The 14,142-nt window shown below is 43.4% G+C and overlaps 2 protein-coding genes across 3 annotated transcripts in view; one reads left to right on the forward strand and one right to left on the reverse strand.

Moving 5' to 3' along the window:
* Positions 1-4,927, forward strand: part of plp1b (proteolipid protein 1b) — a 5,585-nt gene extending 658 nt beyond the window's left edge. Inside the window, exons 1-7 of one of the 2 annotated variants that reach the window (XM_062988993.1) lie at positions 935-1,575; positions 2,788-2,974; positions 3,417-3,573; positions 3,744-3,921; positions 4,233-4,306; positions 4,516-4,581; positions 4,669-4,927. In XM_062988993.1, the coding sequence (XP_062845063.1) occupies positions 1,536-1,575; positions 2,788-2,974; positions 3,417-3,573; positions 3,744-3,921; positions 4,233-4,306; positions 4,516-4,581; positions 4,669-4,743 (777 nt within the window). In that variant the 5' untranslated portion in view covers positions 935-1,535 and the 3' untranslated portion in view covers positions 4,744-4,927. Of the gene's footprint in view, positions 1-934; positions 1,576-2,787; positions 2,975-3,416; positions 3,574-3,743; positions 3,922-4,232; positions 4,307-4,515; positions 4,582-4,668 lie in introns of those variants that run through there. The other variant, XM_062988994.1, reaches the window with a different exon arrangement.
* Positions 4,928-5,645: 718 nt separating this feature from the next.
* Positions 5,646-8,836, reverse strand: si:dkey-125i10.3 (calphotin). The gene is made up of 6 exons (XM_062988992.1): positions 8,793-8,836; positions 8,546-8,645; positions 7,848-8,060; positions 6,519-7,418; positions 6,324-6,429; positions 5,646-6,095 (listed from the first exon to the last, which is right to left on the reverse strand). Exons 1-6 carry the CDS (start codon positions 8,800-8,802, stop codon positions 5,991-5,993), a joined length of 1,434 nt encoding a protein of 477 aa, XP_062845062.1. The 5' UTR covers positions 8,803-8,836; the 3' UTR covers positions 5,646-5,990.
* Positions 8,837-14,142: the final 5,306 nt, after the last annotated feature.

Raw genomic sequence — 14,142 nt, forward strand, 5'->3', positions numbered from 1 at the left:
TTTAATTCAGGTTTATATTTTATTATATTCAGGTTATATTTAAAATAAATCATATTTGATTGTGTTGATCTTTTATTAGATTTATTAGAATCAGAAAGCAGCCAAAGTGGCGCAAAGGCCTAACACGCTAGCTCACCACTGAATCTCAGCTGTGCTATCATCCTATCGGGCGCTTATACAGATGTGATTGGCTGAATGTCTTGGGGAGAGCGGGCTGAAGGGTTTCCTCATCACTGCTGTAACTGTGACCTCTGCTGGCTGGTCGACAGCGCTGCACAGAGACGGTGAATAACAGAGAGCAGTGCGTGACTCCAGTAGTTTGTTTAATGGTACAAAAGTAAAGTTTTTGTTCCAGTCAGTGGAAGTTGTTTGTGTAGGTGCAGCATGACCACAGGTACTGATACCTCATTACTGATTATGATTGCTCACAGCTGGTGACTTCTCTGTGCCCATATACACAGGGCTAGTTTGACTGTGACTGTTAAAAATTACATGGAACAAAGTTAGCAAGAAAATCCAAGTCGCCTCATGCTGAGTGTTTTATTATTTTTATTAAATTACACTTTAATTATTCACTCACAGTAAAGAAACACTTTAAATGGTGAGACTGTGATGAAATACACTGTGTTTCAGGTGTCCACATACTTTTGATTCAGACATGCCTGTAGTTACTGAGCCCTTGTGGAGTTTACAGGGTGCACAAACTTTTTCTTGCAGACGTAGACTGTGGAAATGGTCGTTGTGATTTGGGACACGTTCACACTGTACACATTAGCGTAGATTGTGACTTCATGACCTCAGCTGACCCCTGAAGTGAGGTGCCTACTGTGACCTTGACCTCATGATGCCCGCTCGGTGCCAGTGTGAGCCTGACTGTGATGTAGCCGCGAGTGTGTGTGTGTGTGTGTGTTACACCGACAGTCTTTTGTCTTGAAACAATGCTACAAAAGCTATTGTTGACCACACAGTGAAGCTTTATCTCACACACACACACACACACACACACACACACACACACGGTGGCTCCACCCAGTGCCAGTGCGGGTGGAGGTGTGGAGTCAGCGATGAGACAGCAGGACGCGTCTCCGACCTGAACGCTGCATTATTTGACTGGAGCTCCTGATTGCAGCGCTACAGTTGGCTGAACTCCGAGTCTGGAACGTCCTCCAGAGCATCAGCAGCCACACGCTCTCCATCCTGGAGCCAGGAGATTTTCTGCAGTCAGAGTCTGGTGCTTCTGGTGCATCATCAAGACTAGAACATCAGTGAATGTTCCTCTAAAGTTCTGGAGCTTTTTTGGAGCTTTTTGGAGTAAGATGTTCTTGGGTGCGTCTGCAGCAGAAGATCTGAGTCGAGTTCGTCTTTGGAGCGTCTAAAGTGTCACGACTGTCGCCGAGAGCTTTCTGTAGAACATCTTCAGTTCTCCTCAGTCCTCCTGAACCTGACCCAGACCTTCAGGTGTGCAGCTGGTGTTTCTGAGAGCTGAAGCTCTGGTCTGGACTGGAGAACGTTCCTGGGGTCTGTAGCTGGTGAAGATGTTCCTGGTGAAGCAGCCCTGGTTGTGTAAAGTTTTAGGTGTGAGATTTGAACACAGCTTTCACTTACTGCTAATGCTAACGCTAATGCTAACATCAGCATTCGGTTCTGGTTCTGTCACTGATTCACACGCTCGGCATTCTGGGAAATGAAGTCATTTGAGCTGTATGACCAACTTTCTTTAATCTTTATTTATTTCAGTCGTCAATCATCAGTAATCGATGAATCTGATCAGGATCAGGGTGGGTCCTGAGCCTTATTATAGCATTCTTTTATAGTTTCCGTTGTTCCAGTCTTTAAAATTGTTAAACATGTGAATAATATTAATAGTTTTTTATCTTGGATGTAAATTTATTGCATTATTTAATGCAATGTTTAAACCAGTTTATAAAAGATAGTAAACGATTGATTGTACTGTATTTTTACAGCGTTACCTGATGTGTGTACCTGGTTTTATTTCCTCTCTGCTCTGTACTGATGATGATGATGATGATTACACTCGCATTATGATGTCAGATTAGAACGAATCCTGATTTCTGATTGGCTGACAGGAGGTCGTGCATTAAACATACTTGTACCAGCACCGCACAGATCTGAGTTTGATTCTCAGGTGTTTTACCGACCGGCCTGGGGGGGTGGGGGGGGGAGGTGGAGGTGCCTGTATGAGAGCTGGGTGTGGTCTGTGAGACTCCGCCTCTGGCAGGTGAAAAGAAGCGGTCAGGTGGCAGCGCACATGTTAGAGGAGGTGCATGATGGTCCCTCTGAGGTGGTGGGGGGGGCAGCAGCGGGAGCAAGGTGGCAGTTAAACACGACTAGACTGAATAAATAAAGAAATGAATAAACAGGGCGTGTCTGGTGTTGCTGTCGTGTATAAAACTGATCTGGCGATAGTTCCGTAGGAGGAATCTGATTGGCCGGTGGGATTGTGTTACTCCGTGTCTCAGGGCGACTGTTCTGAATCGTTGTGTAGAATTGTGTGTCGGTTCTGTTTGTGTTTGATTCTGATTGGCCGTGTAGGGCTGTGCTTGGTCGTGATTGGTGCTGCTGATGATCTAATCAGATTTACACACTGACCCATTCACACTGTGTTTATGAGTGTGTAAGTGTGTGTGAGTGTGTTGTGTGCTAAATCATGTGTGTGTAGTGTGTATATCCAATATACAGTGTGAGCGTGCTGCTAGCTCCAGATGTGTGTGTGTGTGTTGTGTGTGTTGTGTGTGTTGGCCATGTTGATGTGTTCCTCGCTCTCAGGTTGCTATGACAGCTGCGTGCGTTGCCTTGGCGCCGTGCCCTACGTTACCCTGAGTGCCACGGTGCTGTGCTATGCCGGGGTGGCGCTGTTCTGTGGGGGCGCTCACCAGGCCCTCGAGCATGCAGAGACACTCGCACACACACACTTCGCCCGCTCCGAACAGGACTTCGAGGTGCTCGCCGACTTGTAAGTAACACACACACTCACACACACACACACACACACACACACACACACACTGGGCACTTTATTAGGAACACCCGTACACCAGCTCAGGACCTGAGCGGATGAGTTTTGGTTCCTCACTCTGAGTTCTGAGAAAATCTCAAACCAACTCAAACCAGATCACATCTGATGCTCTGAGCGGGTGTTCCTAATAAAGTGGCAGTTGAGAGTTTATCATTTATTATTATTATTATAAAGTATTATAGTGTGATGCTTATGTTTGTTTTGTGTAATCAGATAACTGATGCTAATAGTGTGTGTGTATATATGTGTGTATGTGTGTGTATGTGTGTTTGTGTGTATATGTGTGTGTATGTGTGTGTGTGTGTGTGTGTATATATGTGTGTGTGTGTGTGTGTTTGTGTGTATATGTGTGTGTGTATGTGTGTGTGTGTGTGTGCAGTGTGAAGTATTTTCAGTACGTGATCTACGGTTTGGCCTCCTTCTTCTTCCTGTTTGGGATCCTGCTGTTAGCCGAGGGATTTTACACCACCAGCGCTATTAAACAAACCTTCGGTGAATTCCGCAGCACTCAGTGCAGCCGCTGCCTCTCGCTCACCGTAAATAAACTCCATCGTTACTATTAATACTGTGTTATTATTACGTTTATTACTGTGCTGTAGTTACTGACGGTGTGTTTGAGTCTTTAATTCCATCATGAGGTGTTATGATTTATCAGTGATGGTTGTTTGTGTAGGTGTGTGACGCTCCTCTCTCTCTCTCTCTGTAGTTTATCGTGGTGACGTACGTCCTGGCCGTGATCTGGTTGCTGGTTTTCGCCTTCTCCGTCGTCCCGGTGTACTTCCTGTTCAACATGGCTGAGACGTGTTACACGGTGAACATCCTGTCTGAAACCACCACCAGCCTGACTCAGCACGGCTGGGTGTGTATGGACCCGCGGCAGTACGGTGTGTGTTACAGCTCTCCGTTCTTACACCCCCATCCACAAACTGTCAGGCCGTCTCATTTAGTATCAGTGCCTGAGCTCACAAACACTCTGTACACTAAATGGGCACAAATTCCCACACACTCTAACATTCGGGTTGAAAGCCCAGATGAGAGGAGACAGAGGTGGAACCGCCCACAGGTCTGGACTGGAAGGTTTAACAAGCGTTTGATCAGGTGTCCACATACTTTTGACCATATAGTTTATACATATGGAATAATACACCTCTGTAACTGTGTGTGTGTGTGTGTGTGTGTGTGTGTGTGTGTGTAGGATTGCTCCCTTGGAAGGCCACACCTGGAAAAGTGTGTGGAATGACCATGGCCAACATCTGCAAAGAACCAGAGGTACACACACACACACACACACACACTCACATACACACACACACACACACACACGCACGCACACACACACACACACACACGCACACACACACACACACATGCATTTCTATACTGGTTTGTTCAGACTGGTACCAGTGCATCATGTGATGTGGGCAGTGAATAAACTGTGTGTGTGTGTGTGTGTGTGTGTGTGTGTGTGTGTGGTTTAGTTCTACGTGACCTATGACCTCTTCATCACTGCGTTTGCCGGAGCCGGGGTCACGCTGCTCGCCCTGGTGAGAGACTCTGCCCCGTTCACCCTCTCAGCCGTTCCTCTGTACCTGCAGGAGTTCTAATTCGTCCCTCTCTGTGCTTCTCTGTAGATCTTGTACATCGTGGCCTCCACCTATAACTACGCCGTTCTCAGGTTCCTGGGCAGCAAGGGGATCCGTTGCTAGGCTCGGCCATGCTTTCTTTTGGTGCCGTTGCTAGGCACACCGTTGCTAGGCAGCGGGTCTCCTCTTTGATGCGTGCCGCCGAGCTTGCTGTCGCGTTGTCATGGCGACCGAGTCCTTGGAGAAAGCGCTGATGAGGACCTGGAGGTTCTCCGCGTGGAGGCGTGTAAACGGGGGGGGGGGGGGGGGGGGGGTTAACCGGGTGTGACTCTGAGTGAAGATTAATCACTAATGTTACTGTGTTATAACATCTTCTCCTGTCTCTCTCTCTCCCTCCGTCTCTCTCTCTCCCTCTCCCCGTCTCTCTCTCTCTCTCTCTCTCTCTGTCTCTCTCTCTCCCTGTCTCTCTCTCTCTCTCTGTCTCTCTCTCTCCCTCCGTCTCTCTCTCTCTCTCTCTCTCTCTGTCTCTCTTCCTGTCTCTCTCTCTCCCTCTCCCCGTCTCTCTCTCTCTCTCTGTCTCTCTCTCCCTGTCTCTCTCTCTCTCTCTGTCTCTCTCTCCCTGTCTCTCTCTCTCTCTCTGTCTCTCTCTCCCTGTCTCTCTCTCTCTCTCGCTCCCTGTCTCTCTCTCACACTGAGACTCTTTATATTACAGAGTTTATTATAAAAGGTTTAACTGAAGCGCTGCTGTTCATGAGTGTGAGAGAGAAAATGCAGATCTAATAATGTTCCTGTGTAATGAGAGAGAGAGAGTGTGTGTGTGTGTGTGTGTGCATGTGTGTGTGTGTGAATCTGTTCGACGACGGTGCTACATCAACCCCACTAACGTGTTTCTGTTCTGCGTGGATTAAAAATGAACTTAAATCTGAATCAGTAATGAAGAATAATGGAGTGAATCACACAGACGTGTTAATAAGAGTTTAATAAAGATTTGATTTCAGTCACGGCGTCTCTGTGTGTGTGTAGATCAGCGCTGAGGGACTCAAACACTCACCGCTCGTGTTATTAACTATTCATTTAATGTGATTTTATTATTATATTTATTTTAACAATAAAAACAGAATTTCAGCAGCTCTGATTTGTACTTTTTATTAAAGACACTGAAAACATTCAGATTATTTGTAATTAAACGTGATTCATGTTAAATTTTACATTAAAGAGAAACTTTCATCAGAAACACAAACACAGTTCTGCTTTAAGTCGATCCACGGTGGGATTTTACAGTCCAGCGCTGCCACACTGCTGTGGGTACACGGTTCGTTGATGCGGCAGTGGCGACGCCGAGGCTTCTGATTGGTCGTAGCTGTGATGGATTAATTAAAGAAAACTTGATCGAAGCATCTCTCACAGTAGATCCTCCCGCTGTGGTGGAACATGGAGGAGCTCATATCACCTAGCGGCTTAGCGCACATAGTGCACTGTTAAAACACACACACACACACACACACACACACACACACACACACACACACACAGAACCTCATTATACCTCCATTATTCTGTAACTGTGGCCCCCGCTGCTCAGCAGGGGTGTTTGGCAGTACCAGTGGGCACCGCTCCATAAAGAAATGGGTCGGTGTTTGAGAACATGACAGCACAAAGCCCTGAGCTTGAGCTGCTGATGCGCTGGTGTACACAGTGTTTACCTTAAAGCAGTGGGCGTGGCAGCAGATGGGAGGATCGTTGACTGAGATCTTCACGTTTCCTTCCACAGGCGTGTTACAGAAGGTGCAGAGCACATTAGCAGCAGTGCTAACAACAAACAGAAGAAAGGTATTAGCATTAGCTTAAAGCATCTAACAGAGTGATGAGTGACCTCAGGTGACCTCAGGTGAACTCACGAGCTGGTGATGCTGGGCGGAGCTGCTGGTGACCTGAACACAGGAGGTGTGAAGCGTTCCTCTCTCACTGAGTCACCTGGAGCCGTCGCTACTACAGACGCTGCAAATGCTAACGCTGCAGGCTGCACTGCGGCAGGTGTTTCTATCACAGCAGCCTTCACTTCCTGTACAGGTGATACCACAGGTGCCTTCACTTCCTGTACAGGTGCAGGTGACATCACGGGTTCCTTCACTTCCTGTACAGGTGCAGGTGGTTTCACAGGTGCCTTCACTTCCTGTACAGGTGATACCACACCAGCCTTCACTTCCTGTTTATGTGGTTTCACAGGTGCCTTCACTTCCTGTGCAGGTGATACCACAGCAGCCTTCACTTCCTGTTCAGGTGGTTTCACAGGTGCCTTCACTTCCTGTGCAGGTGATACCACAGGTGCCTTCACTTCCTGTGCAGGTGGTATCACAGGTGCCTTTACTTCCTGTGCAGGTGCAGGTGGTTTCACAGGTGCCTTCACTTCCTGTACAGGTGATACCACAGCAGCCTTCACTTCCTGTACATGTGCAGGTGACATCACAGGTGCCTTCACTTCCTGTACATGTGCAGGTGACATCACAGGTGCCTTCACTTCCTGTGCAGGTAATATCACAGGTGCCTTCACTTCCTGTACATGTGCAGGTGACATCACAGGTGCCTTCATTTCCTGTGCAGGTGATATCACAGGCGCCTTCACTTCCTGTACAGGTGCAGGTGTTTTAACTTCAGGTGCTGTAGCTGCAGGTGTGTGGAGCTCAGGTGTCTTTGCTAAATCTGCTCGTGCCTCAGCTAGCTTAACGTCAGCGGCGTCTTTGCTTGTTTCAGGTTTTCTGGCTGCATCTGTCTGTGTCAGACCAGAGGAACCTTCAGACCTACAAACCACAGACAGAGAAACAGAAACGCTGTAATGGCTCCGACATTTCAGCTCCATATATAAAATATAAGTACAAGAGCTGCAGCCGTTTAGCACCCGGAGCACCACGCCTCAATATTTCAGTAATAATATTCTGGTTCTGCAGGTTAACTTCAGTCGTTCTTCTGCTGCAGGTGTTTGTTCTCTGGTGTCTTCGATTCTGATCACTAGACCTTCTGAACACGAAGCCTGACGTTACATTAGAGTTTAGTGATAGTGAATTAGTAATAATCAATAAAGCGATAATGAGCTACACGCTAAACAGCTGCCCAAGTAGCGCTCGTCCAAGTTCTCGGCCAGCATGGATGACGTGAAGGTACAGTGGGGGGAACTGGACATGTCTAAACAGTCTGTGTAACAGCTTAATGTAAATAATGTAAATACTTACTCAAACCTCTTCATTGCTGAGAGCACGTACGAGCTGCCCTTCCTCTCCTTCCACTGGGGTGAGGTGGGTGTGTCCTGGGCCGAGGCGGGGCTCTGACGGGCGGGGCTCTGACGGGCGGGGGTCTGGGGGGTCGGACTGTTCGGAGCAGGAGCACGAGATGGACTGGATTCCATCGAGGATAAACGATCAGGTTTGATGGAGACCGGAGACTTACTGTAAACAGATAAAAGTAAATAAAAGCGGTTCATTTTGATTAGATGTGCCTAAACTTTGTGGACACCTGAAGATTACCTCGTTTACCATGTTCATTAATTAAAAGTCGCTGCTAACCAGTGTATAAACTCAGTGATCAGTAACTGATTTCTGTTCCAGCAGGACCGTCCATAAAAACCTGGTTTGTACTGATGAGTTTTGAGCTCAGCACAGCTGAACAACGTTTGGATGAACTGGAACCCTGATCATGTCAGACCTCATAAATGCTATTTTGACTGAATAGGCAGAAATTCAAAAGTCTTGTATAAATGGAGTGGAGACTGTTATGGTGGGCAAAGGAGGTGGGGCGACTCTATATGAATGCCCATGGTTTTGGAGTAAGCTCATGGTTAGGTGTCCGCATACTTTTGATCATATAATGTATATTTAAGCAGGTAAATAATGATAGATGTGATGGTGTATGGATGTATTTGTTGTAGATTCACCACGGCTGCTCCGGGGCCTCGTCGGTCCTGCGGATCCAGCTGCCATCTTTACGTAGCGTAGTCCGGACCTTCGTAGTGTGGAAAACCTTCTGACGGTCCACTTTCAAACCAAGAAAATAAAATAATAATCATCATTTTTGCTTAATATATTTATGAAGAACTTAAGTCATTCCAATGAAAGATCACTAAAGATCAAATATTAATAATTATTTAAAAATAGTTTTAGTTTAGTTTTGATGAAACGCACCGGTCGCCATGATGTTGGTTCTCTTAAGATGAAGCTGTTTAAGAAAAAATACAAATCAAATCATTCTGAAATGTAACACAACAATAATAACACAATTATTCTTTCATCATTTTCCTGATGCCACTGAATAAAGATTTAAACAATTTCTTTTATTATCAAATTTCAGTTCTATAAAATCCGTTTATTAGATTTAAAACCGATTCTACAGTTGATACGGTGTCGTTAATATTATAGCCCAGTGTTTTTTAACTGTAAACGACAGCACCTCCTGGTGTACAGCGCTGGTACTGCAGCGTCTCTATTTTAAAACTGCAATTATACCAGTATTCAAAGAGGCAATAAATAAGTAAATTATTAATAATAAAAGTTATTTTCATTAGTTATGTATGCCGCTACATATAGCAATTTCACTTTTAAAAGTTATAATTAAACAAACTAAAATAAAGCAGTGACTGCTATGCACATACATCTAATAGAAATGCTGCACAGAGCCACAAACCTTACAGACCAAACAGTCCCGAGGTTCAGTGTCGATATCTGGAAAACTGGCCAGAAAAGCCAGTTGGGAGAAAAGTATAACAGTGTAGTTTATATTTATCTGCTGTTGTTTTTCAATTTACCGAATGATAAAAACACTTAAAATAATCTGGAGATCTGGATTTATTTCAGTGACAGATTTGTTGGTAAAACAGCCTCGGAGGTCTCAGGTTCTAACACAAAGCCACACACGTGTGTTGAATTATTAAAGTTTCCTTGTTCACATTGTGAGGAAACTTCAGCCACATTCACCAAGATTTTTATTCTGTAAGATTAACGGTCCGTCATACCGAGATCAGCCAGCAGAGGGAGACACAGGACGACTCAAATGTAGTTCTTTATGAAATACTGCTTTAGAAACTACACTTCCCAGAATGCTCTGCGCTCACCCGCGACCGTTACTGTCAGTTGTGACAGACGCCATTTTCCAAAGCTAAACTAAAATAACTAAAATATCTAAAATAAGTGTTTAAACTTTAACAAGACTGAGTATCTAAATGAATTCTGGAGAAAAGTCAAGAGAGGAAGAGAAAGTCAAAGAAAAAAAAGAGAGTTTAGTCAGAATGTTGTTGCAGTGTCACATTAAACAGTTTTGTGTGTTTTAGAGACACAAACACACTTTTAGTTTCAGAGATTTTTCCTCTTTCTGTGTTTTTCATGTTTATTATTGTTCTCTCTTGGTTTGTTAAACTGTAGTTTGTGTTTGCTGGCATCTTAAAGATGCTCCATCGATCCTCACTGGGGTTCTTCTGCTTCTGTTGGGTGTTTAAATCATTATATTGTGTTACCGTGTTTAGGTTCATTACCTGAGTCCATCATTTCATCTACAGGGCAACAAATTCAAGCTAAATTAAACATCCGGAGCTGGAAAAATTACTGCAATATTTAATTTTCTAAATCTTAAATTAGGTATTATTAGTTTTGTAACCCAGCTAGAAGCAAGAACAGAAGACTTCACACAACTGTAATATGTCTGTATAACAGCACAGGCTAAAATAAATATTCAGTAATTACTGTTTAGTGGTTTAAAAGTTGATGTGTACAGTATTTAGGCCTAAAGAACTTTTACTAAACCTTTTTTGGTAAACAAATTACAGTTACTGCTGTTAAAAATAAGATTGTTTTCATTAAGTTCCACCCCAAAGATCAGAGATAAAATTCACAGTGATTAAGATTCCACAGAAAATATTTGCAGTTACACCCTGATACAGATCTGATTCCAAACATTCAGATACGCAGATAAAACGTTTCTATTATTTTCACTCAGCATGGCATAAACAACACGGAAAAAATGAGAGAAATCTAGAAATGAATAAATGCAGATACGTAACATTTTAGAAATGACAGGGGGAAATGAGGGGGTGAGGGGTGAGGGAGTGGTGCCAGTTTGTAGAACCTGTTCCTCCACATTCTGTACTGAGAAGCAGAAAGAAAATCTGATGCTTTAAGGTTTTCTAAATAAAAATATCAGTGCAAATGTCAGAAATGAAAAAAGCACAAATAAAAATCATGATATCTTTTTATTATCAGGTTCTGATTCATCACAAATGTTCTCCTGGTGCACCATCCTGTTTTCATCTCTTCAGTTTTCTCCAGATTTATAAACTGTACAGTAGTTTAGGAATATTCTGTATATAAACAGTTTTATTTTATTGTTCTTATTAATATCTGAGCAGAGTGAACAGGGATTATATAAAACATGGTTTTATTTTTCAGTGCTGGAGATCAGCTGCAGTTCTGGAGGATTTTCACTGGGATCTTCAGACAGATCTAAGCGTGACAGAATCTCCACAATAATTTTTTATATCATCAACTAACAACCACTGAGACCAATTAGAGAAATGGGAGGGTGAATTTGGGGAAGGGGTCAGTCAGCATCTCTCTGATGGGGCACAGGTTCAGTATTGTGTAAATATGATGACGTGTTATCGCCACCTGCTGGACTGGCATGCTCATGTCAGAGGTTTGTGTTGATTGTTTTGCAGCCTGAATGAATCTGTATATTAAACCCTCATTCAGTTTAGCTTGTACACACAGTACTGTTAGTATTCGTGTCTCAACCACATGTAATTAAACTCCTAAACATGGAGAACATGCTCATTACACAGGCTGCGTCCCAAACCACAAACTGTTTACTAAATTAAGAGTAAGACTGTAATGAAACACTGATGGAACTAACAGGGTGATCAGAACTATCAGTAAACCTGATCAGTAATTTACAATATATATATATATATATATATATATATATACATAAAAGAGTGAATTCTATCATTTATATTTTAAAATTTTATCATTTATATAAAAATGATTTTTCAGGCCTGGAAATGCAGTTTAAAATGTCACGATTGTATGAATTCAGTTTATTTCAAGTAATTTGCTTCAATATTTAAAGCATCACATGTTATAAAGAAGCTGCAGTATTAGAAGCTCAGTCTTTAGTGTTCTGTTCATCTATTTAATAATACGAATAATAATTATAAGTGAATATTCTTTTTGGTAGAGCATAAAAAAGTTTGTACACCCCTAATTAAATTAAACTTATTTAACCATAAGCAAACTTAAAAACAATAAAAATAATCATGTTTTCATTTAGAATTAAGTTTAATGTAATAAAGGTTGTAGAGTTACAGAGAATCTTACCTGCAGTGTGGAGGGTTTGTACTGCGTCTGATCACTTCACTTCATACACACACCTACACACACCTGTACCTGCATAACCCTCCCACACACCTAAACACAGTTCTCTCTCTCTCTCTCTCTCTCTCTCTCTCTCTCTCTCTCTCTCTCTGTGTGTGTGTGTGTGTGTGTGTGTGTGTGTGTGTGTGTGTGTGTGTGTGTGTGTGTGTGTGTGTGTGTGTGTGTGTGTGTGTGTGTGTGTGTGTGTGTGTAAATAAGGGACAGTAGAAAAATGTGAGAAATGTAAAAAATGTTTGTTAACTATAATTAGAGTAGAAAAGTAAAATGTGGTGCTGCTTAATAAAGTCAGTAAATGAAATAAATTCATCTATTAAACTTACATTAATAGTGTAATTAGATTAGAAGTGTTTATAAGAAACCGTATACAGATCTTCTACAAACACCATTTGAGGAGGGAATTGAGGAAGATGAAGGTGAGGAAGGCTGCTGGCCCTGACGGCATCCACCCCGGGCTCCTTAGACACTGTGTGAACCAGCTGTGTGGGATAGTCCAGGTCATCTTTAACCTAAGCCTGAAACAGGAGCGAGTTCCAGTCCTCTGGAAGACATCATGTGTAGTGCCCATACCAAAGACTACACATCCCATTGATTTAAATGGATATAGACCAGTGGCACTGACCTCTCATCTGATGAAGGCCATGGAGCGACTTGTTCTGGACTATCTCCGCCCACTGGTCAAACCAGCGATGGATCCGCTACAGTTTGCCTACCAGCCAGGCATTGGGGTGGATGATGCAATCATCTACCTTCTTCAAAGATCCCTCTCTCATCTTGACAGGGCAGGAAGCACTGTGAGGATCATGTTTTTTGACCTTTCTAGTGCATTCAACACCATCAGGCCCACTATACTGAGGAACAAGATGGAGAGTGCAGGGGTGGATCATAAACTCACCACATGGACAGTGGACTATTTAACAAACAGACCACAGTATGTGCGGCTCAAGGACTGCGTTTCGGACACAATCCTCTGCAGCACTGGGGCTCCACAAGGGACAGTCCTGGCCCCATTCCTCTTCACCCTTTACACCGCGGACTTCACCTATAACACAGCAACCTGTCACCTTCAGAAGTTCTCCGATGACTCGGCTGTTGTTGGCTACATCCTGGATGGAGACGACAGTGAGTATAGGGAACTCGCCAAGAACTTTGTGGACTGGTGTGGACAGAACCACCTTGAGATCAACACCAGCAAAACAAAAGAGCTGGTGGTGGACTTTCGAAGGTCTAAACCACATCCACTGAAACCAGTGAGCATCCAGGGACGGAATATCGAGATTGTTAACTCCTACAGGTACCTGGGTGTTCACCTTAACAATAAACTGGACTGGTCAGATAATACACAAGCCCTGTACAAGAAGGGCCAAAGTAGACTCTATCTGTTGAGAAGGCTCCGCTCTTTTGGAATACAGGGGGCCCTTCTCAGCTCTTTTTATGACTCGGTGGTGGCATCGGCCATTTTCTATGGTGTTGTCTGCTGGGGCAGCAGCATGACAGCAGCAGACAGGAAGAAACTGGATAAACTGATTAGAAAGGCGAGTTCTGTCCTGGGCTGCACCCTGGACTCGGTGGAAGCAGTGGGGGAGAGAAGGATGATGGCCAAGCTGTCATCCTTAATGGAAAACACTGATCACCCACTGCATGAAACTGTGACTGCACTGGGCAGCTCCTTTAGCGACAGGCTTCTTCACCCGCGTTGCTCAAAGGAGAGACATCGCAGCTCCTTTCTTCCTTCTGCTGTCAGGCTATACAACCAGCACCGTCCCAAACGTAGACAATTACCATCACAATAATTCACTTGGTTTTTAGTACTTCTCTGTGCAATTACTTTTAAATTATGTGCAATACCTGCTGTACCTGCTGTACTTTGTGCAATATTTTTTAATAACTGTGCATTTGGTTAACTTCATCTATAAATACTGTTTATATTTTTGTAATTTTTACTTTTGTAATTTTTTGTAACTTTGCACTTTACTGCTGTACTTTGTGCAATATTTCTAATAACTGCAATATTTGGTTTAACTGTTTATATTTTTGTAATTTTTATATATTCTTACTATTTAGTATATGTGTACATACATGTAAACATTTTGTAATTTTCTATTTTTTGTATTCT

Source organism: Trichomycterus rosablanca, chromosome 26 (genome assembly GCF_030014385.1).
Source record: "Trichomycterus rosablanca isolate fTriRos1 chromosome 26, fTriRos1.hap1, whole genome shotgun sequence".
NCBI lineage: Eukaryota > Metazoa > Chordata > Actinopteri > Siluriformes > Trichomycteridae > Trichomycterus > Trichomycterus rosablanca.

Bases quoted from the DNA above. Each gene is read 5' to 3' on its own strand.
- si:dkey-125i10.3 (XM_062988992.1), bottom strand. The intron at 7,419-7,847 runs GTAAGTATTTAC...TGTGGTTTGTAG, and splicing joins TCAGCAATGAAGAGGTTTGA to GTCTGAAGGTTCCTCTGGTC. The intron at 6,430-6,518 runs GTGAGTTCACCT...GTTTGTTGTTAG, and splicing joins CCGCCCAGCATCACCAGCTC to CACTGCTGCTAATGTGCTCT.